This window comes from Falco punctatus (genome assembly GCF_963210335.1).
Source record: "Falco punctatus genome assembly, chromosome: 1".
NCBI lineage: Eukaryota > Metazoa > Chordata > Aves > Falconiformes > Falconidae > Falco > Falco punctatus.
In genome coordinates, this window is record NC_137580.1 from 18,385,467 (window position 1) to 18,411,194 (window position 25,728).

The 25,728-nt window shown below is 49.6% G+C and overlaps 3 protein-coding genes across 10 annotated transcripts in view; 2 read left to right on the forward strand and 1 right to left on the reverse strand.

The window, feature by feature from the left end:
• Positions 1–2,014: 2,014 nt before the first annotated feature.
• ENOPH1 (enolase-phosphatase 1) lies at positions 2,015–12,531 on the reverse strand. The gene is made up of 6 exons (XM_080393446.1): positions 12,384–12,531; positions 8,551–8,652; positions 7,569–7,771; positions 4,667–4,799; positions 4,275–4,398; positions 2,015–3,200 (listed from the first exon to the last, which is right to left on the reverse strand). The coding sequence occupies exons 1-6, from the start codon at positions 12,465–12,467 to the stop codon at positions 3,061–3,063; spliced, it is 786 nt and encodes a 261-aa protein (XP_080249572.1). The 5' UTR covers positions 12,468–12,531; the 3' UTR covers positions 2,015–3,060.
• Positions 12,532–13,034: 503 nt separating this feature from the next.
• Positions 13,035–17,537, forward strand: HNRNPDL (heterogeneous nuclear ribonucleoprotein D like). 3 transcript variants are annotated; one of them, XM_080393417.1, is made up of 8 exons: positions 13,035–13,231; positions 13,727–13,895; positions 13,983–14,144; positions 14,426–14,557; positions 14,679–14,793; positions 15,606–15,773; positions 15,999–16,096; positions 16,481–17,537. In XM_080393417.1, the coding sequence occupies exons 1-7, from the start codon at positions 13,143–13,145 to the stop codon at positions 16,067–16,069; spliced, it is 906 nt and encodes a 301-aa protein (XP_080249543.1). In that variant the 5' UTR covers positions 13,035–13,142; the 3' UTR covers positions 16,070–16,096; positions 16,481–17,537. The 3 variants fall into 3 exon arrangements, with proteins under 3 accessions (XP_080249543.1, XP_080249544.1, XP_080249542.1); XM_080393418.1 differs by having other exon boundaries at positions 13,036–13,231; positions 17,271–17,537; XM_080393416.1 differs by having other exon boundaries at positions 13,036–13,231; positions 15,999–17,537.
• Positions 17,538–19,030: 1,493 nt separating this feature from the next.
• The window catches only part of HNRNPD (heterogeneous nuclear ribonucleoprotein D), a 10,485-nt gene continuing 3,787 nt past the window's right edge, over positions 19,031–25,728 (forward strand). For 5 of the 6 annotated variants that reach the window (XR_013929114.1, XR_013929115.1, XR_013929116.1 and 2 more), the window contains exons 1-4: positions 19,031–19,437; positions 23,294–23,462; positions 24,276–24,437; positions 25,573–25,704. Coding sequence is in view for 3 of the 6 variants with exons in the window: in XM_080393353.1 (XP_080249479.1) it covers positions 19,241–19,437; positions 23,294–23,462; positions 24,276–24,437; positions 25,573–25,704 (660 nt within the window). In the remaining 3 variants the exon portion in view is untranslated. Of the gene's footprint in view, positions 19,438–19,739; positions 23,171–23,293; positions 23,463–24,275; positions 24,438–25,572; positions 25,705–25,728 lie in introns of those variants that run through there. The other variant, XM_080393355.1, reaches the window with a different exon arrangement.

The window sequence follows — 25,728 nt, forward strand, 5'->3', positions numbered from 1 at the left end:
CAAGAACAGAACTGTTGCAGGTGGTTCTGGGCGTAGGGTTTGCTTTTGCTCCTTGTGCACTCAGAAGTCAAACTTCAGATACGCTGACACGAGGCTTGGGCTTAGGGCCCCTCACTGTGGCCTGTTGTCCCGAGTGGAGTCTGCCACAGGTTTCAGTGGGCTTCCAAAGTGCAGGGAGGCAGTTCTGCACCAGAGGTTGGGTGATGCAGCCTGAGGGCTGGAGGTGCAGGAAGGGAACAGCAAAACCAGAAGGGCTTCTCCCTCCCTGGAGGGAGATTCTCAGACAGGTCTGTTTTCAAAGAAAAAGCAGGAGCTCAAACCCCCGTTTAGAAACCTGGTTTTGGGAAGGCTGCTGTATTGGGTGGGCAGGGGAGTGATGGAGGTTGCTTCTCATGAACATGACTCCTGTTTTCACCCATGCATCAGGCTCGGCTTAGGTGTGCATCTTGCCTGAGCTGCAGGAAAGTAATCAGAAATTAAAACAGCGGCAGAAGGCATTTGAAGGGGAACTCGTACCGCACCATGGCATTTCTGATAGAGAGGGAAAAGGCACGAGGGCATTCAGTCTATTGCAAAGGTCAGCGGCCTCTCCTGAAAGGAGAAACAGTTAAGAAGAACTTCTGTCGACTATTGTAAGTAGAAAGCTTTCAGCCAGCCCTTTATCTCCTGTGGGCCAAAAGTTGTTCTCATGCAGCTGTTACAAATCCAGAGCATCTCCAGCCGATGAAGGGTTGTTGTTGGACTGCTGAAGGCCTTCTCCTTGTAGCTGTGTCATTAGTGGGAAGCTTTCCTGGAGGGACATGCTAAGGGTGGCCCAAGGGCACAGCAGCATAAGGTGCAGGGCTCCCTAGCAGCACATCTGGGGAGCTCGTCCTGGGTGAGGGCAGGAGGGGATAGTCTGGAGAAGATGCAAGTGGGGAACCTCTCACATGGGCACAGAGGCTCAACGCATATGGAGCACAAAATAGCAATTTGTTTTAAGGATGGTTTACTGTAAATAGTCCACTGTGACTGTTTTTTTAAATTAATTAATACTTTCAGTTTATCATTTTATATTTTGTAATTTTATCAGAAAAAAAAATGTTTGTGATTTTTTTTTTCTTGTCTTTCTTTCCTTTTCCTATATGCAATCCAAACTGAACTTGAGGTTTTTGGTGATAACTCTGTACATTTCTTAGAGTATTTCTAACAGCACATTTCAGTACAACTAAATGACAACTGATATACACTGAAACATGACCACTAAATAAAGTGCTTTTATGGAGAAAGTGAGTTTTATTTTTGTCCCCTACCCCATGCATAGCTTTCTGATGGCAAAGGCAAAACAAAAGGTAGTTGCAGTGTCATGATTAAAATTAACACTTAAGGAAGCCAGGGACTATTCAGCCATGCAGACACACTTACTGTAACAGTGCTAATTAGCAGGCTCTTTCTAGGAGGAGGATCACACTCATACACAGCCCAGAAACGCATCCAGACTAGCTGCCTCACAGCCTTACCTGCTACCATCAGTTTTAGAAGGGCAGTGCTGGCATGATGTGGTTTCCTCCCAAAATGCCCGTCTCTTGCTTGTTCTCTACAGAGCAGACCCCCTCAACAGGGACAGCTGTAGGTGTAGATCAGAGCTCAGGAAGGCAAAGGTATTACATTTCAGCCAGCCACGAGGGCAAGCTCAAGCACAGTCACACAGAAATGAGTAAGTAGCAAGTGACAGCCATGCACAAAGTGCCAGCAGCAGGTAACTGGGGTTTCAGACTGTCTCTGCCTCCTTGATTACCAGGAATAACCTAGTTGTGGCTCTTGCTCCTGCACCCTCCCCGGAGCCCCTGCCGAGATGGTAAGATGGTCAGGGAGGCAACACAGCTTCCTTGGCAGGACAGGGATGTCTGCCTTGAAGAAAGGACCAGGGAAGACGAAAGCAGGAAAACAAATTGTTCACAAGTTTTAAAAAAAGGTATTTGCCTTTAGGTGCTGGGATTACTGGTGCTGAACACTGGGAGGGAGTGAACACAAGGAGAGCAAAGTTGTGGTTTTATTTACTACATTAGGAAAAGCTCCACGACCATCTGATGATATAAGTTGGCACAATTTAGATAGGGTGGGTGAAAAGGTCGGGGTTTTAATTCTCATTAAACACAGCAGGATGTTCCCCTCAGGAGCAGCTGTGTGTCAAGTTTTGCTCACAGCTGACTAGTGCTATGAACGTGTGACGGGGTGATGCTGGCTGCTGAGGAGCACCATGGGTTAGCACTAAGCGAGACACTTCGCGGTCAAGCTGACTTTGGTGTTCAGCCAGTTGGATCCCATAGCACAGCACCACAATGCAGCAGTGAGGAGGGTCTAGAATTTAGTTTTTAAAGCTGTATTTCTCTTTGAAATATGAAGCTCTACTTCATTCTGGTAGGCTGGCTGAGCAGCTCTAAGCAGCTTCCATATGCAAGTTGTACTGTTTTGTACCTAGGCCTGCTGTGGATATAGCCAAGATTTAATTTGTTCCCGGTCTAAAGAGCTTGCCTGCAGCAAGGGCTGGCTTTTGCTGTGGCAGCCCAAACCTACTGTATTATAGCCCACATTTGGCATTTTCTTTTGGGCGTTCTAACTCCCCTAACTCTGACAGTTTTGACTTAGCCAGCAACCCTGTCTGCAGGGAGAAGCTCATATCCCCCGTGGTCCCCCTGGGACAGAAGGCCATGCATCTTGTTTGCAGACTGTTTCTAAAAATGATGGACCTCGTGGTGGGGCGTCTCAGCACCAGATTGCAATGGGTGAGTCTGAAGGAAGCATCCTCTGAGCTAACTGCTAGCTGGGAAAGGGAGGAACAGCCTGGCTCCTAGGTGCTTCTCCCCACCCTGTTCCCAGCTCCAGCTGGCTGCTGCAGCCCTCCATCCTACTGCACAAGGGACCCCACACCATACTCTCTATCCATACCTGCTTGCACTAGTTGTAGGTCCAAGACATGATGTAGGTTTGGTTTTAAATTCTGATTATGGACAAGATTACCTAACATTACACAAGGACAATTCAGGTGAAGCATAGTCTTTTGTGCGTGCACTGCTTTCCCTAAGTGGAGGTAGGCAGGAAAAGTTCAGTGAAAGATGAGATGAGGCTGTAATACGATTTCTCATCATCTGTCAGTCCTGCGTTGCCTGGTCTGATCACCACAGCCACGTGAGTATCCGCTTCCTCGGCCGCATTGGCTTCTGAAACAAATAGAAGTGGGGAAAGTGGAGATGAGACGTGCCCACTGACCTCTTCACATAAGTGTTTTCAAGGCTTGAAGATGCCCCAAAACACTGAAGTGCTTTTAAAGGCTGAGACTGAGAGCAGCGTTTGCACGTGATGCTGCAGAGCTCTAGAGAGGGACCAGCCCCCGGCAGAGCTGCTGTGGGTCACTAGCTGCTGCATAATGTGACCAGGCAGGAGCTGGTGGCCTCGCCATCCCCTTCCCTCTCCCAGCGGATGGCTGTGCAAGGCGCTGTGCAGGCAGCACGCGCCAGCAGCTCCATTCCTGCCAGGAAGTAGCTGGGCTGTGGTCAGGCTGTGGCGTTAGCGAGTCCAGCACCCCGCACTGGGAACCGCTTCTCACAAACTTCCTGAGCACAGCAACAGGCCCCGGGAAGACAAAAACAGGGAAGAGGAGGTAACCTGAAGCTGCCGCCAGCTCTGCTGCCATGGCTGGGGAGGGGGTAAGGGCTAACTCCTGGGGACTGTGCTGGCTTAGACTGAGATCACGACCCAGTGCCCTTTCCACCAGAAAAACATCTCCAGCAAGGGCAAGAAATCAATTAGCTTCCTGAGCCTGGCTTTCCAGGGGTCAAGTCTTGACGACCAGAAGCAATATTTTCCTGCTGCTGAGCACAACCTAACAGTAAGTGGCGCAAAGAACCAGCCACCGTGTGTGCCATGTAGCGGCGCAGCACACATGGTCTGTTCCCCCAAGCATGGGGTCACAAAACCCACTGACCCTGTTTTTAAATGGAGTACGCCAACTCCTCCAGCAAACGCTCCACCACTTCCAAGTCTCTCCTTGCTCGCTGGTGCAAGGGTAGGTTTTCTACTTGACTTATTTTCCCTCGCAGCAGCGCTGCTCACAGATCCCCTGCTGCTGTGCCAGAGCCTGGATGCGTGCGGAAGAAGCATGGTAGCATCCAGCCACCGAAGCAAGGTGGTCTGCAGCATTTCTGAGATGCTTGTGACAAGTCAGCAGCAGGCACTGAAAGAGCACCTGCCTCCCTCGCACAGGTAAGAGCCAGCAGGACTGGCAGGCCACCTACCTCGAGGGACATCCGTCAGGAAGAGGATGTTGTTGGTGGCGCACCCAATACTGGCAGCGATCCTTCTGTAGCTCTCACTTTCTACCTTGGGGCCTATTTTGGTATCAAAGTGGCCGTCAAAGAGCTGAAAAAGAGAAAAGCAAAGGCAGCTGCCAAGTGCCACCTGAAGAGCAGGGCTAAACCTCGCTCCCCAGTGAGACATCCCCTTCCCTTCCACCACAGCAACAGGGGCTGATGCAGCCGTGGCAGCATGCTCAGCTGGCTGAGCGTAACTCTGCTGGGACAAAGCCACTGCCCCAGCCCCTGTGCACAAAGCACCCAGCAAGGGCAGTTGTGGGAGTGAAGTCCTCTGCAGAGGGAGAAGCTGTAAGGAAGGTGATAAGGTTATCTACCTCTAGGATATCACCTTCTGTAGAATAGCCGAACAGAAGCTTCTGGGCTTCAATGCTGCCCGAGGAGTAGATATAGACCTTCATCCCCGCTTCCCGCCACTTCCGGATGGCTGGAACCACGTCCTCGAAGATTCTGGAGCAAAACAGGGCAACAGGTAAGGGCAAACCCAGAGGCACCTGGAGGGACACCTTTAGCCAGACACTGTCCCCTCAGTTTGCAAGGGGACTTCATTCCCAGGCTGCTCAGGGCTCCTGCCACCGGAGGGTCTGTTTCAGCACCAGGTCACACATTCCCAGCTCCAGCCACCGAGCAGCTCAGTGACTGCTCCACAGACAGCAGCCCTGACGGGCTACTTCAGACCTTTGACAGGAGTTTCTCCAGCCCCTTCAGTTTGCAGAGGGAAGGAAAGGTGGGGGGAAATGGCATCCCCCCGCTGTTCTCTGCGAGGGAGGAATAAGGGGGGAGGACAGAGAATACAGGCTTTTGCATCTTGAGTCCCACCTGCCTTGCAAGCTACAAGTTTCCCTGTTGGTAAAAGCTGTGGCCCGTAAGTTCCATCCATACGGGGCAAATGCACCCCACGGGTTCAGGCTCTGCCCACGCGTGGGGAGGAACCGAGAGCAGGCTGCAGCTGCAGGAGCTCAATGAGCAGCACTGTACGAACTGCCTGAAGCCAGACAATAATTTGGGAAAGGAGCGTCCCCTCAGGGACTGAGGTCAGAGCTACTCTACCCAGTGACTCAGATCGTACAGTAGTACCTGTGGGCCAGATGTGTCCCTGGCTTAACTGCACCGCAGAGGGAGAACCAGCTCCTGTTCACTAGGCAGCAGCACCCCTCCCTGTATTCTTCCAGCCTAGCAAAGGGCTGGGAAGGCAAGATAACAGTCTAGCAATGGGCTGACAATTCTCAAAACAGGAGTTAGGTCTCACTCCCAGGTAGCAGCCACCCAAAGACAAGCCCAGCATCGAGGAGCAAATCTGCAAGAGAGGGAAGAAGGACTAAAGCCAAGGCAACTGCTGTGTAACTGCTAACGGATGTGTCAGTTCCCTCATACCCTTCTCATTTATACCACGAGATCTCTCTAGCGCTGCAGTTACATGTATGTAAAAGCTTTTTGTATGCAAAGGACATTTACAAGATGATGCGTGTGCTGGGGGAATCTGAAAGATAGACGCTGCTCAAGAGGAACAAAGTGAGGCTGACAGTAAGTCCCTCAGTAATACACGTGATGGTTGATAAGGAAAGGCCACAACCAACCTCAGAAGGGTAGGGAAGAAGTTTCAGTTTGGTATGGCAGAATGATGGAGAAGAAGTGGAGGAGATGCAATCCTCAGGGAACTGAGTTTTCATCCCAATCCAAATTGCAGCTTTCCCACCTGCACTGCACAGCTCTGTGTGGCCGCTTGGCCCAAGGCCCAGAGGTACTGCCCTGAAAAGAGGATCTGAGCGCCTGAACACCTCAAGAAAGAGGACTTCAAATACATGCAAAAGGAGGTGTTGGATTGAATTTTGCAGACTTGTAGCAATCAGCTGGCCCTTTGTTCATCTCCAGTTTCTCAGCCATCTGTTCAGGGCTTTGTTATGTATTAAAAAAAAAAAATCACTTTTTTTCATAGCTATTTATTACATGTCTCTGGTGTCAGCTGAAAATATTTTGAGGTTGTATGGCACCTGCAGAAACTCCCAGACTCTCTCATGTTTTCACATGCTGAGTTCAGTGCCTGGATTTCAGACACGCATGTGCCAGATACAGTTGGGTGAAGGGGGGACTTCAGAGATCTCACTCCTCCAAGGCTGCCATGCAGCAAGGCTAGCTCCACAGTTTTTGGGCCACTATAAGGCAATTACCCATGTTTTTAAAAAAGAAACCAACAGGATGGCTGTCCCTCTTGACTTGCTTTTGGGTTTTGTTGCTTTCTCTGGGAGATGTTTACACTTTTCTGTGAGCTCTTTTTCTTCTTCCTCATTCTTCCTTTGGCAAAACACTTTGTGAACTTAAGGGTTTGTTTTACTTCTTTAGGAACCTGAAATGCATAGTTTATTTAACCAAATACCTCTTGACCTATAAGATCAGGCTTAACTCCAGTTGTCCCTACTTATGCACACTTGTGTTGTGGCTGAAAGATAGAGAGGAACGTGAAGATAAAAAGAAGGGGAAAGGCAGGAAACGTGCAGGTAAGAGATGAAGCAGGAGGAAACAACTGAAAGGACCTCACCCTGCAACCCCAGCTTGTTTAGGCTTGTTCCAAAATGTGAGTGCAATTCAGGGATAAAAAATGCAAGATGGAGAACTGTAAGTTCATACTTGTGCCTCAGTCTCTTGGTTTACCAAGAAATCTCTGTAGCGAAATATTGAGACCTTTTCCAAACTTTTAATGCAGTAGTTGTCCCAGATGAATGTTCCACCGGTCATGGGACCAGAATTGCCCCGTCCCCACTACTTTGTTCCTTTCTCAGACCCCATCTCCTTCACAGGCCCTGCCCAGGTGCCTGGAGAACTCACTGTTTCCCAGCATGTACCTGCTGGTTATTCCATAAGGAGAAACACTCTCACCCACTTGTTGTCTTCCCAGTGGGCACTGAGACAACTTGGTCAATCCCGAGGTTGCCGTAAGCTTTTGCTTCGCTAGACCCAAAGATGAAGCTCAATGGTTTTGTTTCACTGCACGATCAAGTTTGAAATGAAGTGTCTGCAGTTGCTTCCATGACAGCAGTGGCCTGGCTTAAGCCACAAGAGAATGTAAACGTACTGGCTTCTCCAGCAAGGTAGTAATCCTATTGGCATTTGTATGCGGGGCTGTTTCCAGGAATAGCTTATGCAGCTACTCTGCTAACAAACACCTAGGAGAGATGCACCCCACACCTGCCCCGGGGAAAGGGGTACGCTATTATTACTCACTCTCCTTTGACGTGCCCGGTCGTGTAGGCTGCCCTCCACATGTGACCCTGCAGCTGCTTCAGTGCTGTGGTCTTCCTGTCCAGAGACATCTGCCAGTGAACATTGTCCACCACCGCCTGGATGACCCGCTCCAGCTCCTCTTCCCCACTTCCGCTCTCCAAAGGGATGGGCACGGCCCCATCCAAGCTGGAGTCCTCCTGAGCCTGGAAATCATTCATGATAAAAAGAGGTAAGGGAAGAGGTGGGGTGGTCTCAACATCTCGATGGAGGAAAGGGGTCCAACACCTGCATCAACGCACCTCTCTGCAGGACACGCTGGAGCTGCTCTTCCCATGAAGGGTTGCAACACTGAATGCTTTCCTCAATGGGAAATTCAGACTCCAGTCGTGTCTAGAAACACTTGCTTGGATTGTACTTTCCAAATCCCACAATTAGCACTATTGTAGCTGTATTGTAAATACTCTTAATAAGAATTATACTTGCTTAAGTATTTAATTGCTGAAATTAAGGCAAAGAAGCAAATATATCTATTGGCTTCAGATAGCCACAGGTCTCCGAGTGGTGCCATGTCCCTGTACAGAGGCAGGATACGCTGCCCTGTGTTGGACAAGTACTCTGCTGTCCCTCCACACTGCTTCCCAAACAAGCACCTGGAAGCCACAGGTGGTGGATTCAGCAAGAGAAGGGCACAGTGCAGGCACGAAGCTGAAAAGCTGTGGTTTGACGCTTGCTCAGGGGCCGTGAAGACCAATGCGAGCTGAAGGAAACAGCTGAGCTGCTGCCTACTGAGCACCAGCCCTTCCCTGAGCACAGCTCCAGGCTTTGGGTAGGGGAGAATCCACCCATCGAGGCAACCAGCCTCTGCTGGGGGGCAAAGAGAGGTACGGACTCGTGTTGGGTGACTGGGGGAATCTGAGTGACCTGAAGTCTCAGGCGGTGCCGAGAAAACCAGCAGAGACACGGTACAGCTCCATTACTTCACCTGTTTCCTCAGAAGTCCGATGTCTCGCTGGCACTCCTCCTCCTCCCAGTGAGCGTGCAGATACTCCTTCACATTGTCTTTGATGTAAGGGAACAAGGTCTCCTGGCAGCACCCAAGAAAAACAAGGCAGCTCCTTTAACCTAGCAGAGGTAAGCCTGACCTTATTTTAAAGCAACCGTTTGCACATGCCGGTGTGTGCAGCTATTTTCCCTGCTGGAGCTTCCCCTGCAGCGCTGCAGCTTGTGAAGCCGCCTGCCAGGGGTGCCACTGGCTGCAGCCCAGAGCCAGCCTTGGGCCAACATCAGTGCAGGTGGATTTTTTGCACAAATGCTTAGGCAGCTTCAACTTTTAAATCCCAGGGTGGAAAAGGTGGGTGATAACTTTTCCTGGGCTTGTGAAAAAGTGTCTCAGATGGCAGACAGGACCCCAGGTTCTCACCAGCTGCTAAGTACAAGGCTGACTGTGTATGTACTCTGAACTGACAAGTTACAGTGCTCCTATTTTTAATGGGGTGCTTGTCCTAACGTTCTGAAAACACAGCTCAACTTCTCACCAGAGCTAGAGGACCTTTTGAAAATGGAAAAGTCTATTTAGTGACACTGAGCTCCATAGGACAGTCTTGCAAACAACATGAAAAAGAGTTAGGAAAAAGTGCCATGGGAGAATGCCAAACCTTCCTGGAGATCCCGAGGGCACCTGAAATAATCACAAATCGCTCTCATTAGTGGTGTTTCACAACTGAGAAGCCACAAGCGGCTGCCACGACAGCACCTCTGGGTGTGGAAGAGCCTGAGGACAAGGGGAAGGGTGCGAAGCTCCTGCCTTCAGGTACGGAACCAAACTTTTCTTAACAGGGAAAAATACGGAATGGGGAAGAGACGGGAAGAAACTAACCTGAACTTGTCTCTCCTCAAAAAATGGTCAGTGATATTTTTCTCCTCACTGTATGTCACCTTTGTTTACTGAATTAAGAAAACAGTGGTGCTAAAAGCATGGATGTGGTGGCAGAACTGCAGGATTTTCTATTACTGTAATATTGTGTTTTCCATGTTGTATATTTTAAAAACAATGTAAATTTAGGGGAAAGGAAAATGTCTTAAACGCCTAGAGAATTACCACAAACGTGTCCAGGGAAATCAACAGCCTTGCAATACCCCCTATTACCCTCTCACTTCCTTTATTTGAGCATAGTTGCTTTCAAAGTCTTTTAAATCATGGAAGAAATTAAAGAGCAGCCACTGGGAAATGCAACCAACTCACTGCCTTGGTTTAACTTCCCTTTACCTTGGATGTCAAAAGGTCCCAATCGCTTTCCAAAAGCAGTGTTTTGTGCTCTTGTGCTGGCGAAGAAAAACTTCCAAACAGGCTTCAAAAGCACAGTGTATTCTGTGATTCAGTGGATTTTAAAAGGGTAAAAGCCTTGGCCCACTGGCAAACACATGGATGTCTGTGGTCCAGGAGGGGACACCCATGTGGCAGCTGGAGTGGTGGACAGTCAGGGTGACAGTTTACGGATGTCTAGAGTGATCCTAGGCAATGATGTACTAAGTTTAAAAGGCCATGAGTTTGTGTGGAAGAAAGATTCCTTGGCATGGAAATACCTCCATCTCCACGACTTCAGCTTTCAGCAAAAGTCGGTGGCTGCAAAATCCTGAATAGGTTTAACTGGGGCTGTTGCTGACCTTTATAGGTTCACCCGCTTTTATCTTGGCTAGCAGGAGACCTAAGCCTGCCTGTGCACAGTTCCCATCGCTCTGTCCATCTCCCATGCGTGCTGGGGCGATGGGTGCTATCACCTCACCACACTGCCAGCCAGCTGGGCTCCCCAGTGACATCCAGCCCCAGATGTGGCTGCCTCAATACAGCCTGGCGGGATGGAGAAACAGCCGTCAGCAAACACGGCTCAGCAGCCCTCCTAAGCCTTTGCAACTGCTCACAGCAATGTTAAACCCAGTAGAGGAAGGGTGGTACTTTTATCATCAGTCGACACCCACATCGCACGCCATCACTAGCACTTGTAGGATTCCAAGCAACCAGGGCCAATTTTCCTCCTAATGTCTATGCAAACTGTCACAAAGTTCAGTGACAATCTGCTCTTTTACAGGAGATGTGGCAAATGCCAGGGGATGTAGTTTATCACATTACATCTCTGCCCTGCCATTTACTTTTCTCTGCCAGGGTGGGCCTGGCAAAAGAGAAAATTTGGTGACCTCTAACTAGGGGCCATCAAATATTCTCTTTTCTGGTATCGTTCCTTAATCCACCCATCAACTGGCTTGTGCTCGTTCTATTTCTTTACTTTGCATACTCAATAATTTTAATACTAAAGAAAGGATTAAATAAAATCCTTTAATGGTAACAAATGAAAATGCCTGCAGAACTTTCAAAGAGAAATACGGGCTCTATGGAGTTTTAGCTGAAAGTCCAAGTGAAATAACTTTGTTTCAAGCATTTCCAGCAAACCAAGTTTCATCGAGAGCCATAACTCATTCAGCCTCCCTGCAAGAGAAAGAACTCTGGGTAGGAAACCATCGCAGGCATATCACATGCTATTTGCACAACAGCAAAATGGACTCAAGGTGGCTATTAACCATCTTTGCTGCTCTGAGAGATGTTCATTAATAAAGCTGAGCTGTTCAAACTGTTTAAATGGAAAGATACTGAGGGGAGGGAGGCAGCTGTAATGCCATCTAGACCTGAAGTTTCTTCAAGAGCACTGGAAGAACGCGGACAGGGAAGATGTAGGTCACGCTGTTCATCTGTTAAACTGTGTTAGCAGAAACACCTGGAAAGCTTGGCAAGCGCCTTCACCCACGTGGGTGGTACCGGCAACACAGATCCACTGAAAGCCGTAAAGTCTCCTGGAGAAATACAGGTTAATGGCAGGAGCTGGGACAATTGCCTTCAGTGGAGATTGCTCCTTCCTTCGAAGCACACCAACCTGGTTAGGGACCAAATCCTCCAGGAGAGGGGGGGCCCGCAGCAGCTGGAGTGTTAGTGGCACAGTTACAGCACTTGTCCGGATGCCTCCCGCTGGTCTCCACACCCCACCCCCCCACCCCCGCCCCGGCCCTCCGGCTTCGGCACCTAAACCACCGTGTGCAATAGTCCTACATCTTTTCCGAAGCCCGGGAAGCCGCCCGTCGGGATGTGCTGCCGGTGCAGCCCTCCTCAGTGCACCTGCCCCCCGCACTGGTGCTGTGCGGGAGGCGGGGGGGGGCACAGCTGGGGACACATCTGAGCGCTGTGCGAGAGGCGGGGACACAGCTGGGGACACAGCCGGGCGCTGTGCGAGAGGCGGGGACACAGCTGGGGACACAGCCGGGCGCTGTGCGAGAGGCGGGGACACAGCTGGCTGCAAGGCCCAGGGAAGGGAACAGGCAGCGGGGCACCCGGCGGCGGGACCCCGGCCCGCTGCAAGCCGGGGTGCGGGGCTGCGGCGGCAGCGCGCTGAGCGACAGCCATGCTGCGGGGGCTGCTGCCAGGCGAGGCCCAGGGCGCTCCCTGTAGCCATGAAAAACCCACTCACGGAACGGGAACGGCTCCCGCTCCCCTGCCCACGGGCGATCGGTAAAACCAGACCGATTTTCCCCTGGGCGTCATTCGGAAAAACGCAGAAACGCGCCGCGGTTGGCGCTGCCGGGGCGGCCCCGGCCGCCCGCCCCCCCGCAGCCGCTCCCGCCCCGGGTCGGCACCGACGTGCGGCCGGCGCAGCGCGCCCGCTCCGACTGCCGGGGCTGGGGGGGTGGGATGTGTCACGATAAAGACGGCGACGCTATCGGGGCCCCCGGCCGCGTGGGGAGGCCGCCGCCGCCCGCCCCGCCGGGTCTCACCTGGACGAAGGCGATGGGGGTGGTGGTGCCCTCGATGTCCAGCAGGATGGCGCGCACCTCCGCCGGCACCGGCAGCACGCCCATGGCGGCGGCACGTGGGGCGCACCGGGGCCGCTCCGCCCTGCGGCTGGGCGGGGGGCCGAGCCGGGCCGCCGGCACCGATCGCGGGGGGCGAGTGCGGCGATGGCGGCGCCCCGGCGGCGGGGAGTGCCGCGCCGCCTGTGCCCGCCCCCGGAGCGCCCGCCCCGCCCCGCCGCCGCCTGAACGGGGTTTTTGGGTTGCACCGGTACCCCCACCCACCCCGGCTCCGGCGCCGGAGCCCGCCTGGCCCGGTACCCCGGTGCGCGTGCCCCCGGCGCCCGGGGCGGCGATCGCCGCCTCAACCCAGGGCCCGCGGCGGGAAGAGCGCGGGGAGCACCGAGCCGGCGGAGAGGCGAGGCGGGCGGTGGCCGGGCTCCGGGCCCCGCGGCGGGCAGGGCAGGGCAGGGCAGGGCAGGGCAGGGCCCCAGCGGCGCCGCGGCCGGGGCTGGCCCCGGAGCTGGGGGGAGCCCGGTGGCAGACGGGTGCTGCGGCCCCGCCGGGAGCCGCTAGGGGCGCTGCGGTGCCGGGCGCGAGGGTGGCACTGATTGGCTGCCGGCGCGGGTATATAAGGGCGGCGCAGGCGGTGCCCGGATCTCTTCCGCCGCCATTTTCTCCCCCGCACAGATCTCCGCTGTGTCCGCCGCTTGCCTAAAACCTTCTCGTCGCCCTCGCCCCGCCATGGAGGACGCGACCGAGATGAGCGGCGGCCCGGAGGAGTTCGCCGAGGGCTCCAAGATCAACGCGAGCAAGAACCAGCAGGACGACGGGTAGGGCCGGGGGGGTCGCGCCTCCCTCTCCCTCCCCCGCCCTCCCGGGCCGCACGGGACGGGGGGGCGGCTCGGGCGCGGGGGGGGGGGGCGGGGCCTCCTCTCCCCGCGCCCATGGCCGCGCCCGCCTTTGTGTCCCGTGCTGCTGACCCAGTTTCCGCGGGGCGGGGAGGGGGGCTGCCAATCAGGGGGCGTGACGTCACCAGTAGCCTGTAGGGGGGTGGTGTTGCTGGCGGGCTCGGTGTGGCGGGGCCCGGGCGCACGGACGCGGCCCACGTGTAGCGGCTGGGCCGGGCCGCTGCGGCGCCCCCGGTGCTGCCCCCGCGGCCCGGAGCAGTGGGCGCGGCTGCCAGGCCCTGCAAGCCGAGCCGGATTGCCGTGGCCTCCTGATGGCCTTTGGCTTGCGCCGTGCTCCGCGCGTGCGCTTGTACCCGCCCAGCTGTGTGTGTACACATACGTATTTACACATACTCGTGTATACCCTTTGCGTTTCAGGAAAATGTTTATTGGAGGCCTCAGTTGGGACACCAGCAAGAAGGACTTGACCGAGTATCTCTCTCGGTTTGGTGAGGTTGTGGATTGTACGATTAAAACAGACCCAGTCACTGGGAGGTCGAGGGGGTTTGGGTTCGTGCTCTTCAAGGATGCTGCCAGCGTGGAGAAGGTGGGTGGATTTCTTGTCTCGATGGCACAAAGCCTGCCCGTGTCAACTGTCGGGATCTGAGACTTTTTTTCCTTGTGTGCTTTCTAGGTGTTGGAACTGAAGGAACACAAACTGGATGGGAAACTAATAGATCCTAAAAGGGCAAAAGCCCTAAAAGGGAAGGAGCCACCAAAAAAAGTGTTTGTTGGTGGGCTGAGTCCTGATACTTCCGAAGAGCAGATTAAAGAGTACTTTGGCGCTTTTGGCGAGGTATAGTATAACGGCATATAAGCACAGCTCTGGTTTTCAGGTGCCGTGTTGCCTCTTGTCTTAAGCCAAAAGAATATGTGAGGAGAGAGCTGGCTCAGACTTACATAAGGCTAGGGACTGTTGGAAACTATATGTATGTTAATGAGTCCATAGTATTGTGATGGGCTGATTTATAGCTGTCAAAAGCAGTCGGCACAGACATTGGGCTCCCAAATGGTGCTGGTAGCATGAAAAGCAGTTTACAGATTTGATGTGTTATTGATAGGTACTTTTGATTTCAGATTGAAAATATTGAGCTTCCCATGGACACAAAGACAAATGAAAGGAGGGGCTTCTGTTTTATCACCTACACAGATGAAGAGCCAGTAAAGAAGTTACTAGAAAGCAGATACCATCAAATTGGTTCAGGCAAGGTATGGAAGCTCTCCTCAGCGCGTGAAATGGGCCACCTTTGAAGGCTTCCCTAAAAGCAGCTCACAAAATGAATGGTCTGGTCCTTAAATTCTTGACCAGTTACAGGATTTTTCTTTACAGTGTGAGATCAAAGTAGCACAGCCCAAAGAGGTATACAGGCAACAGCAGCAGCAGCAGAAAGGAGGAAAAAGCAATACAGCTGGTGGACGAGGAGGTGGAAGGGGGCGTGGACGGGGTGAGTGTTTTGGATGTTGAAATTCAAGTCAATGCTTAAGTGTTTGTGCTAAACACGAAGGTGTTTGTAGATGTTTCAGGCTGCATGCAGATCTTGTGTTGAAATTGAATGTGGGAAGTAGCCTGTTAGTAAATGGCACTTTGGTGGTTGTGATGACTTGTGGAAGCTTGAGAATCTCTTGCTCTGCTTGCCTTCAAGTGGTGAAGTGACAATAGATGTAGGGTGCTCTTGTATACCCACAGTAGACAGTACAGCTAAATGCATAGTGCAGTTACCCTTCATGTGAAGGGATATACTGCTGGCTCATGGGCTGTGAACTCTTTGCAAAAGATGGTTGCTTTGCTACACCTTGTAAATAAAAAGCGACGAGCTGTTACGTTACAGGTTAATGCATCTCAGTCTTAAAATCAAGGAGTCACAACCAACACAATGCAGTAAAGCTGATCCTGTGGTTTAACTTGGAGTTGAGGCAATTAATGATGCAAAACAAAAGTTAAAGGAAAGCATCCAGGAGCTGCTGTAGTGCATGCCTTTGGTGTTGTGGGTTTTTCCTGGCTGTTTGTTTCCATAAGCAGGGCTACCTGCTGTCTTTCTCAAATGTTGTTGTGGGTGATAAGATCCTATGACCTGTCTTATACCCAAATGAGATGCCTTGATTCTTTTTAGAAAAGTCTTCTTTTGGGAAGACAAGAAGATTCTTCCAGGTAATAGTTCTGGCATAAAAAGATTGCCATAGAAAGCTAGATGAAGTGGCATAGGAAAGGAGTGAAAAATAGTAGATTCTGTATATTAAATGCTGTGCTTGGTTTCAGGGCAGGGACAAAACTGGAATCAAGGATTTAATAACTACTATGATCAAGGATATGGAAATTACAATAGCGCTTATAGTGATCAAAGCTACAGTGGCTATGGAGGATACGACTACTCTGGGTACAACTATCCCAATTACGGATATGGGCCAGGATACACAGATTATAGCGGTAAGTGGTTTTGATCTCATTCCAGATAATAGTAGTATGCATCTTTAAACAGGGGCCTCTTATAGTAACTAGTTCTGTAACACCTCTTACTCATAACACACAGCTTTAGAGTAGCGCTGCTGGTGTGCTGTATGGGAACAGTTGCCTTCAGAGTATCGGATGTTACTGCTTCTGAGTGGTTTTTATTTTTTTTTTTTTCCCCCCTCCCCTCAATGTTATCTACAGGTCAACAAAGCACATACGGAAAGGCATCCCGTGGTGGCGGCAATCACCAAAACAACTACCAGCCGTACTAAAGCAGTACCTAGTACTTGAGGAAACAGGTGTGTACATGAGTGCAAGGTCCACTCTGAGTAGGTCTAATCTAATTTAAAGATCAATAGACAAATGAAGAGTAAAAACTTGCGTAGCATGACTTTTCCTTTTAATTAAGCTTTTGTTAACTTAAAAAAATACTTTTTTTTTAAAACCAGCTTTGCCTACAGTGTCTATAGATCTTTAACTTTGTTAAAATGTGACTTTATCTTCTTTAGTACTTCAGAAAAACATAAGAGTTTTTCTGTTTTGCGTTGTGTACCAGGTGGTCTAGAGGAATAATTAAACTTATTAGAAGTATTAACAGGTAAAGTACTGAAATGGGTACAACTTAAGGAAAACAAGAATGTTGTCTTCTAACTCTGACATTATACCTTGTTTGTACCCGCCAGCGGGAACTTCATTGCAGGCCGTGTGTCACCCTGACCACGTCTATCTCTGGGGTCGCACGTTGCAGGCAGAGCGCAAGGCATACACCAGAAAACGCTGTCCTGTGGTATGGTCTCTTCCAACTTCATGTACCAGCGTAAAGATTAAAGTGGAAAACTTCAGACTTTGGCTTCTTTTTTTAATCTTTTTGGAGATTAAGTGTCTTAACTTAAATGGTTTTTTACAGGAGTTAAAGTACATAAATGCCTTTACAGCTTAATCATTTGGTCTTCTGTTTAGTGTTGTATTTCAATTGTGGAACCTCATTTTAAGTGTGCATTCTTTAAGATTTAATGCTTGCTTTTTTCTTTTTATAGCTAATAGTGAAATCTGCAAACCAAAACGAACTTTTAAATCTGGAAAAACATTAAAGATCATATGCATGTGCACTGTGTGAACTAAATCAACCTGACTTCTGTTTGCACAGCAGTCTAGATGGATTAAAAAAAAAAACGGAAACCCTTTTGGCAGTGTTTCCAGTAGAAATAAACTGATCCAGAGCCTCATTAATAGTCTAAATTGGATGTGGTGTTCTGGAACAGCTTCTTAAATGGGCTGAATGGCTGTATTTGGGAAGATAAATTAATGATGGGTAACAAAACCTCTTGTGTTACCTTAATAAATATGCATATGATCTTTAACAGTGAAGAAAGGAATATATAGAAGACTTAAAGCAGTTCATGAAAATGGACCTTTTAACGATTCTTGTAGTAACTTGCACAGATCTGACATACATTTTGTCTTGATTTTTAGGTAGAGATACTGCAACAAAGCCATCTTGCAGCACATCGTGAGTGAACGGAGGGTGGTCTTCGTGAGAGGAAATGACTATTTTGTAAAAGACTTAGTGTATGACACAACTGTGTCCAACTGTACATAGCAGCTGACTAGTTTTCTTTTATGGTTTTTACTTTCTTTTTGCCATTCATGTTATGACACAATGTGGACTTGTGTTTATACGAACTTCATTTGTATAATTTCATGTTAAAGGATTCTCTAATAAACGCTTACCTAAGTGAATGTGTGGTCTTGCAGTTGGCTGTCAGCTTACAGTGGTACCACTAACTTTTTACTTGTATTAGAAGGGCAGTACCTTTCTGGAGATTATGAATGGCTCAAGACAAAGTTATTTTATATATGAGTCAGTACAACTCACTCCTTTTCCTGACCTGTCTGAAGAGGCACTGTGTGGAATCCCGCTGTTTTCTGCTGCGGCAGGAAAGAGCATGGTCTGTGGCACAGGACTGCCACTGTCATACATCTTAAGGGAGGTGTTTAGAACCACAGCAGCACCTCTTTCATGGTGATAACTCAGCACTGCTTGAGGGGTTAGAGGGTGAGATCTATACCACCTTTCAAGGTTTTTCAAGCACTTGGGTTCTGGAATACTGAAGGCTATCACTTAATTGCACCTCTATAGCAATTGCTTCCTGTCTAGGGTCAGCAACTAGTTTCTGTACAAGTTGGGATCTACTCTTTCAAGAAAGAGTTCAGTATGGGATGTAACTTAAATGGATCAGGAAGTGAGTTTCCCATCTTGTGTATACTAGCAAGCAACATAAAAGCCTGAACAAGTGATTGCTAGAGAAGGGAAACTGCTTTAACCAGAAAATTCCTGAGTAGGACAGCAGCTGGGACGGGTAAGTTAGCATACACATTCTGTCAGAAGCCACAGGATTGCAGCAGTCTGCTTCCAAGGTTTTTTTTTTCTCAGTGCAAACATCTAGTCAGGGACCAAAAATAAACCTTGCTTGTCAGAAGAGTGTAATGTGAGTAGCTAATTCACAGGGGAGGCTAGCCTTGCAAACTCTTCAAGGGACCAGTCTGAGCAGAGGTTTCTAAAAGTTTTCATAATTTCAGCATTTCTTTTTCTCAGGCAGCTGGGCATTATAACTGTTACAGGTTAAGCATATGTTCCTGTCGTATTAGCAATGAGTTTGGATGAGAGACTTGTTGGCATTGCTGGCTCTGCCCACAGGGAGAAGCCACAGCAGTATGTGGCTCTGTACTCCCAAACAACGCCCGGGCGCAGCCGGGCGCGGAAGCCACCCTCACCAGCAGTAGTCCCTCCTCTGTCTACAAAAACCGCGCTTGTTGCGGGAGTCAGGTTTTACTTCAACGTGTAGCTAGTTATATTTTAACTTATAAAAATACTTTAAAAAAAAAAAAAAAACAAAACAAACTTCATTTCGCTACCTTCAGGCCCGGGGTGCTTCAGGGGGTGTCCGCGGCTGCGAGGCGCCCAGGAGCTCAGCGCGGGCGGCGGGCCCGGCCAGCCGCCTCAGGCGGGGGTCCGGCAGCTGCCGCTTGGCCAGCGGCCCGCCCGGCCTCCCGACGGGCCGCCGTTCGCCCCGTGCCCCCGCTCCGCGCCGGCGGCCCGACAGACGCCCACGCGCGGTGGCCGGGGGCGTCCCGGGGCTCGCGCCCGACGGTCGCCCACCGACGGCCCCGGGGCCGCCGCACCCCCTCGCGCCGCCGGGCCGGCGGGTGGTGTCACATGACCGCGCCCGCCGCGCTCCTTCCGCCCGCCATTTTAGGTTGGGTTGGTGGCGGCGCCATTAAAAAAAGCGAGCGAAGGGAGGAGGGCTCGGTGCGCTCGTGCCGTCGCCGGGGCCGCCAGCGGGGCCGGGGCCTCGGCGGGCAAGCGGCAGCGGGGCCGGGGGGGGCGGCGGGCGGGCGCCGGCCGGCCGGCGCGGGAAAGCCGCAGCGGCGGCGGCGGCGCCATGTCGGAGCAGCAGTTCGCTATGGACTCGGCGGTGGCGGGCGCCGGAGGCAGCTCGGCGGAGCCGGCGGAGCAGCCCGAGGGGCTGGCGGGGGCTGGGGCGGGGGGCGCCGACGGGGGAGGCGGCGGCGGCGGTGGCGGCGGGATCGAGTCGGAGGGAGCCAAGATCGACGCCAGCAAGAACGAGGAGGACGAGGGGTGAGCGGGGGGGGCGGCGCGGGCGCCCCGCGGCTTTTGTCTCCCTGGCGGCGTCCCGCGGGGCGGGCGGTGGGCGCCGGCGCGGCCTCGCTCGCCGCCCTGTTTGTTTACTTGGCGCCGCGGCGACGTCACGTACCGGGCCGGCGGGGGCGGGCCGCCGGCGGGGCTCGGGCGGGCGCCGCTGCTCGGGCACCTCCGCCCGCCTGTGTGCGGGGGCAGCGGGGTGTGAGGGGCGGGGGCGCGGCCTCGGCCCGGCCCGGAGCGGGTAGCTGGCGGGGGGCTGCGCACCCGGGCCCGGCCTGCGCTGGCGAGCCGTGGGCGGGCGGGTAGCTGGGGTGCCCCTGGGCCTCGCAGGGGCCGGGGGTGACGCCGTGGCTCGGGCGGGTTTCGGCGTTAGCGGGCGCGGCGCTGTCACGGGGTCCGAGTGCTGCTGGCGGGGGGGGGGGGTTCATACCCGCGTCAGCGCAAAGCCCGCAGCACTTGGCGGTGGCGGGTCCGTACGTGTACCTCCGGCCTGATGGGGGCCAAACTACAAAAACTGCAAACTTTTCATGTCTTTTGTTGTTGGGGGTGTTTTGTTGTTTTTTTTTGTGCGGAGGGGAGATGCTTTTCTGAAAGTTAACGTGCGGTGCACGTGTTAAGGACTGTAACTCTGTAGCTGAACGCTCAGGTTGCGGTCACTGCAGCGTTGCCCTCTGTTGCAAACATAAATGCTCTGTCAGGTGCGTGTGAGAGGTGTGAGACACCTTGACTCCTTACCACCCTAAACCATTCCTCCTTTTCTTGTGAAACTTGCTGTGAGAACCGTGCTTTAGGTGACAGCCTAGGAATGAAGGCAGCTTTTCATTTCTAAGGGTCTCTCTGCCTGATGCCTGGTATGGGGCAGTATCGCTTTTCATATAGCAGGCAAAATTCGCGTATAATAAATGCAGTTACAGGATAGGCTGCTGCTGTTTGCTGTCATCTGTCAGGCCAATAAGAACATCAAGCTGCAGATCTGCTTTTGATTAAGGGAGAAAATAAACTGGATAAAGGAACACTAGCTACTGTGTCCTGTAGAGCCTTGCTCGAAAACCTTCCCAAGTGTCTTCCTTCTAAATAACCCAGGATGTTGTTGGAAACGGGGAGAGAGAGGACAGGAGCCTCTCCCCCACCCCCCCACCCAGAGTGTTTTACTAGGGTTAGTGAAAACTTAGAATGTTTTTGTTACTTGTCACCTGCTTTTAATGGTTTTAAGTGCCTTTGCAGTTTGCATACTTGTTTTGCTTTTTGCCCTTAAATGCACGCCTGTTAAAGGGTTTTCATGAGGAAATCCATCTTCTTGAGTCAACACAGCCTAGAAGTTGTCACCGCGTGGTGCAGTGATTACTTGTAGCATACATTGACTTGTAGTTCAGTTCAGCCGGTTTTTTTGACCCGTCAGTTCTTATGGGTAATACTGTACAGGAAACAAAAGTGTTTTGAGGGTTCACTTAGTAGTAGAGGGAAAAACAGCACATCCTTGGTAGCCACTGAGTGCAGGTACATTGGTGTTTCCTTTGCATTGGGAGTTAGAGGCAGCGTCTTCAGGAAAAAAAACTGTGAGGGTTCTCATACCCTCAGATTTCCTCACTGAGAATGGTGGACCTAAGAAACCCACATGTTGGCAACTTCCTGACTAGCCTGTTGGAGGAAGGTCAAAGCCACTAGTCATGGTGATGTTTGTACTCTGCTTAGCCAAGTCTGATGTTTGAAAGCTTTCCCAGTACACTTCTGGCAACTTCTTTTGGAAAACTATATGTGCTGATGTGACTTAGAGCAGCCAAACTGTGGTTTGTGAAATGTACGTATTTTATAAGCTTTTGACAGCACTGTGACATTGCACCTTAATTGTTTGTTGTGCTTACGTTGGTGTTGTAGGCTTGGTATGACCTCTGTTTTGCAGTGGAGCAGTAGTTTGTCAACTACTGCAGTGGCAAACCGAAGCAGTCATGTTTTGCCGCTCTGTAAATAGACACAGATGCAGTTACTGCGTGGTGGGAAGAAAATCCTTTAGAGGGCTGTCAGTTTCAGACTTGCGTTCTTTGTCCTGCGCTTAGTGATATAAGGCAGGGGTTTGTATGTTAATGTTGATTGAATGTTAATAAATATTAAAAAAAAAAAAGGGTTGCACGTTTATGTTAATAGGTTGTTGATAACTAGAAAAGAGGTTGTTTTGTATGTCATGTAGTGAGTGTATGTTCAGTAGTAACTGCTAGAGTATCACTGTCCCGCATGTGTCAGAAATAGGATGCTGCATCCTCTGTATGTGCCCTGTTTTGCTGCTTAAAACAAACACAAAACGGACAAGAACCTTAGTGATGGATGAACTCAAAGGCACAAAGCACCCTTTGAATTGCTATCGGTACTGGTGTGAGGCTTCTGGTTTACCAGTGTGGACCATTTTTTCCGTATTGGTCCTGAAGACAGGAAGATGTCACACTAGAAGGGGCTTTTGGTGCTTTATTAAAGAGAGATCTGGAACTAATGGGAATAGTGGATAAAAGGGATAGGGAATCGCTCTTCCTGTTTATAAACTTCAGGACTTTGTATAGAAACATCTGAAGCTCCTGAACCCCCTCATCTCTATGGAGGTTGGATAGGTTTGTCGGAAGCTGAATGGTCTGGTTAATTCTGTAAGAGCTCAGCTAATTCAACAGAGCTAGTTCACACAAGCAGCCTTTGATTTGAGAGGGTTTGACTTGTGGGAGTACAATGCAATTGTACGTGATCGGCAGAAATATTTGTATGTGGAAAGTAGAGGAATTGGGAACATGCTAGAGTGGTTTTTCAAGTCTCTGGTAGTTGCATGTGACTGTGGAATCAGTTGGTACAGTGAAAATGGACAAAGCTTTGTAGAAAGTTTTTTATAGATCATAATGGATCATACGTCTTGTTTTGAGCTTGCTGTAAAGTCTTCTTTATCAGTATTAGAAGAGATCATCTCAAATCAAATCCTCTTGAATGGATGCATAAGCCGTATGCCTAATAACTAGGAATGTTTTCATTTGTGTGCATACTAACTTGATTTTTAGTTGATGCAAATCATGAAGTGTTCCAAGACACAGTGTTTCTTGATTTTTCTTTTTTTTTTTTTTTTTTTTTTTTGTGGCTTCTTAACAATATGGGATGTTCATGATTTGATTCCAAGCTTCCAGCATGCTTTTGAAATCACAAGTCATGATCAGAGTTACCTGCTGTACACACTTGCCCAGCAACACTGATCCTGTAGTTAGTATATTAGGAAGATGTTCTTGTGATTGTATGGGATTATGCAAGGTGTCTGTATCCTGTTTTTGGGAGGAAAGATAAGTTTTGGCCATCGTATACTTTGCTTTTTTACTGCTTTCTGGGGAACAGGACTTGACTAAACACATGTTTTAGTTTACTGATACTGGCATATGCCCAGTCCCGACTAGTCCATAAATGCCTCTGTTTAACTGCACTGCCTTATAAATCTTTTCTGCCTGCATTTATTTCCTAAGCAGTTGTGCAGAGGCTCTGCAGATAACTACGTGGAATTAAGCCTGTGTTGGGTCAGTAGTGGTGGGGATGCAAGGAAGTAGTAAAATATCTCTTTATCATTCTTTGTAGTTTCTTGGGATAGCAGTGAACAACTGCAGTGGAAGATGGTGCAAAATTTTTGTGTACATGGAAGTCTTTATCTCATCTGGCCAGGATCATTTAACCGAGTTCTCAAAAAGTGCAGGCCTGTGTGTGTAGTGTCACTGATAAAAAATACTGCTATTTTTTCTATTGGGTAACTGAGCTTATAAAGCTTGACAGTACAGGATTTTGGTTACGACACATTAACAGATTAACCATCTTGTTTTAACAGGAAAATGTTTATTGGTGGCCTTAGCTGGGACACTACAAAGAAAGATCTGAAGGACTATTTCTCTAAATTTGGTGAAGTTGTAGACTGCACTCTGAAGTTAGATCCCATCACTGGGCGATCGAGAGGCTTCGGCTTTGTACTCTTCAAAGAATCGGAGAGCGTAGATAAGGTAGTATTAATGTAATGGGACCACATGTTCAATTTTAGGTAGCAAAGATGCAGCACTCGGCTGACTGTATGCATAGGTGTTTGTTAAAGTTGATCTCTTAAAGGTGATTATGGGATACAATAAGATGCATATTGAAATGTGTTTTTCCTAAACCATCTTACTTGTGATGCGGTGGCCAGGACTGGCAGCAATTCCCAAAGTATGGCTTTGAGTACTTACAGGGGATCGGGACAGCAAGCCACTGGACTTGAGCACTTTGAAAATACTGTATATATAAATGTCTGCTGCCTACTACTGTGAAAGCAGTGTTTACAAAGAAAATAAAGTCTCTGCATTTCAGAGCTGCAACCTGAACCCCTAGAGTAGAGCCAGTGGCTTTGATAGATCTGGGCTTTATCAAAGCAAAAATTAGCTGTTAACCTTTCTAAAATCCTGTTGACAGAAGCACACTGAAAAGTTTTCACCTTCACTGACCTTTGGTGATACCTAAAGTACAGATTCTTTACTGCATGAGGTTTGAGGATGGGACTGTAGAGTACTTGCTGAGAAATGTTACACTCTTAACTTTTCTTGGGTGATACATGGCTCCAGGGGACTCTTGAAAGGCTTTGTCAGAACTGTCTGTCAGTGGATAGTGATCAAAATTGTGGAACTGTCTGGTTTCATGCAACAAATTATTGCTGTAATCAAAGTATTGAAATTGAAGTGATAGCATTAACAAAACCTAAATATAAAATAACTGGGCCTTGCTCAAAACACCAGTGAAACATAGAGCTTGAACTGCGAGTAAGATCGTGTCTTAATTACCCACAGGTCATGGACCAGAAAGAACACAAGCTGAATGGAAAGGTCATTGATCCTAAAAGAGCTAAAGCCATGAAAACAAAAGAACCCGTTAAAAAGATTTTTGTTGGGGGCTTATCTCCAGACACGCCTGAGGAGAAAATAAGGGAATATTTTGGAGGTTTTGGTGAGGTAAGTGGTGAAATAGACTGCTTACATTTGTAGAATTTATTCTGTCTTCACAAGTCTGGTAAGAAAAAAGAGCCCCCAAATGCAACCTGCGTGGACCTGTTGTAAGCTTAATGGCCGGTGTAGCCCTGTGTGTCTTGGTAGCCAGAATTTTAATGATAAGGGTATTAATTTAATGGAAGGAGAAACTGGGGTAAGCCAGAGAGTCAGGAACTGATTCATGGGATGTCTGACAGTCTTGACTTGCACAGGCATGGGAAGCACTGTTTTTGAGTGTGATGCTTTGGTCAGTTGGATGCAATGCTCTTCAGCCGCCCCAGCTGATTTGCTATGGCACAGATTCAGATAGGTTTCCTAAACTCTGGGCAGCTGTATAGTTTCTTGTCTCTGTCCCGAGTTTTTTGATGGTGCAGGTGAACAAAGTATCCCTGCAGTTCTTAAAAGTTAGCCTTGTGTGAGCTTGGTACAACTGCTGCTTCCCTGTTAGTTCTCAGATGTTGACAGCATCAGGTCATGACAGCTCCATTGTCAGGGAATTCGGTTGTCAAATACCTGCCATATTACTCCCTTACAGACAGTTCACACTGGACTATAGACTTCAACTGCTGTTTGCCTAGCCTGAAGCCTCGTGCGCCAGATGTAAGAACAGCTTTACTCTGTGTTTGTAGTCGGATGTAATATTTGTCCTGTTTAACGTACAATTTCAGCAGTGTTGTGAAAGAACTATGCCCTTGCACAAAGCTGCATCTTTTTCATATGGAACTTGAAAGTTTAGGTCTGCTGAAGGTTTGAAACACCTAGTTACTTCAGTGTTAACAGAGTTAAAACTGAAAGTCAAACAGAGACATTTATTTATGTATCCAGCACAATTAAAACATTTGTACAGTGCATTTTGTATGAGTTCCTGAATGGGCAGATGGTACTATGAATTAAGAGGGAAAAATGTTTTTTACACAATTAGGAACACTATTTCTAGTGAAGGTGATGGTGATGGTTTCTAGTGATGTAAAGCCTTATGAAAGAGGCACATTATCTTATTAAAGTCCAAATAATTTTGGTTAAGAAATATGACCTGTTAGAAACATTTTTAAGTGGCAAGAATGGCAGCTTAATAGATAAAACCACTGTCTCCTACCAGGTTGAATCGATAGAGCTCCCCATGGACAACAAAACTAACAAGAGGCGTGGATTTTGCTTCATTACTTTCAAGGAAGAGGAACCAGTGAAGAAAATAATGGAAAAGAAATACCACAATGTTGGACTTAGTAAAGTAAGTGGAGTTTTTCCTAGAGAA

Excerpts from the sequence above, each read along its gene's own strand:
- ENOPH1 (XM_080393446.1), bottom strand. The coding sequence starts at position 12,467 with ATGGGCGTGCTGCCGGTGCCGGCGGAGGTGCGCGCCATCCTGCTGGAC. Across the intron at positions 4,800-7,568 it reads ACCGGGCACGTCAAAGGAGA|AATCTTCGAGGACGTGGTTC; the intron begins GTGAGTAATAAT and ends GTTTTGCTCCAG. Across the intron at positions 3,201-4,274 it reads CCTGACGGATGTCCCTCGAG|AAGCCAATGCGGCCGAGGAA; the intron begins GTAGGTGGCCTG and ends TATTTGTTTCAG.
- HNRNPDL (XM_080393417.1), top strand. The coding sequence starts at position 13,143 with ATGGAGGACGCGACCGAGATGAGCGGCGGCCCGGAGGAGTTCGCCGAG. Across the intron at positions 13,232-13,726 it reads AAGAACCAGCAGGACGACGG|GAAAATGTTTATTGGAGGCC; the intron begins GTAGGGCCGGGG and ends TTTGCGTTTCAG. Across the intron at positions 14,145-14,425 it reads ACTTTGGCGCTTTTGGCGAG|ATTGAAAATATTGAGCTTCC; the intron begins GTATAGTATAAC and ends TTTTGATTTCAG.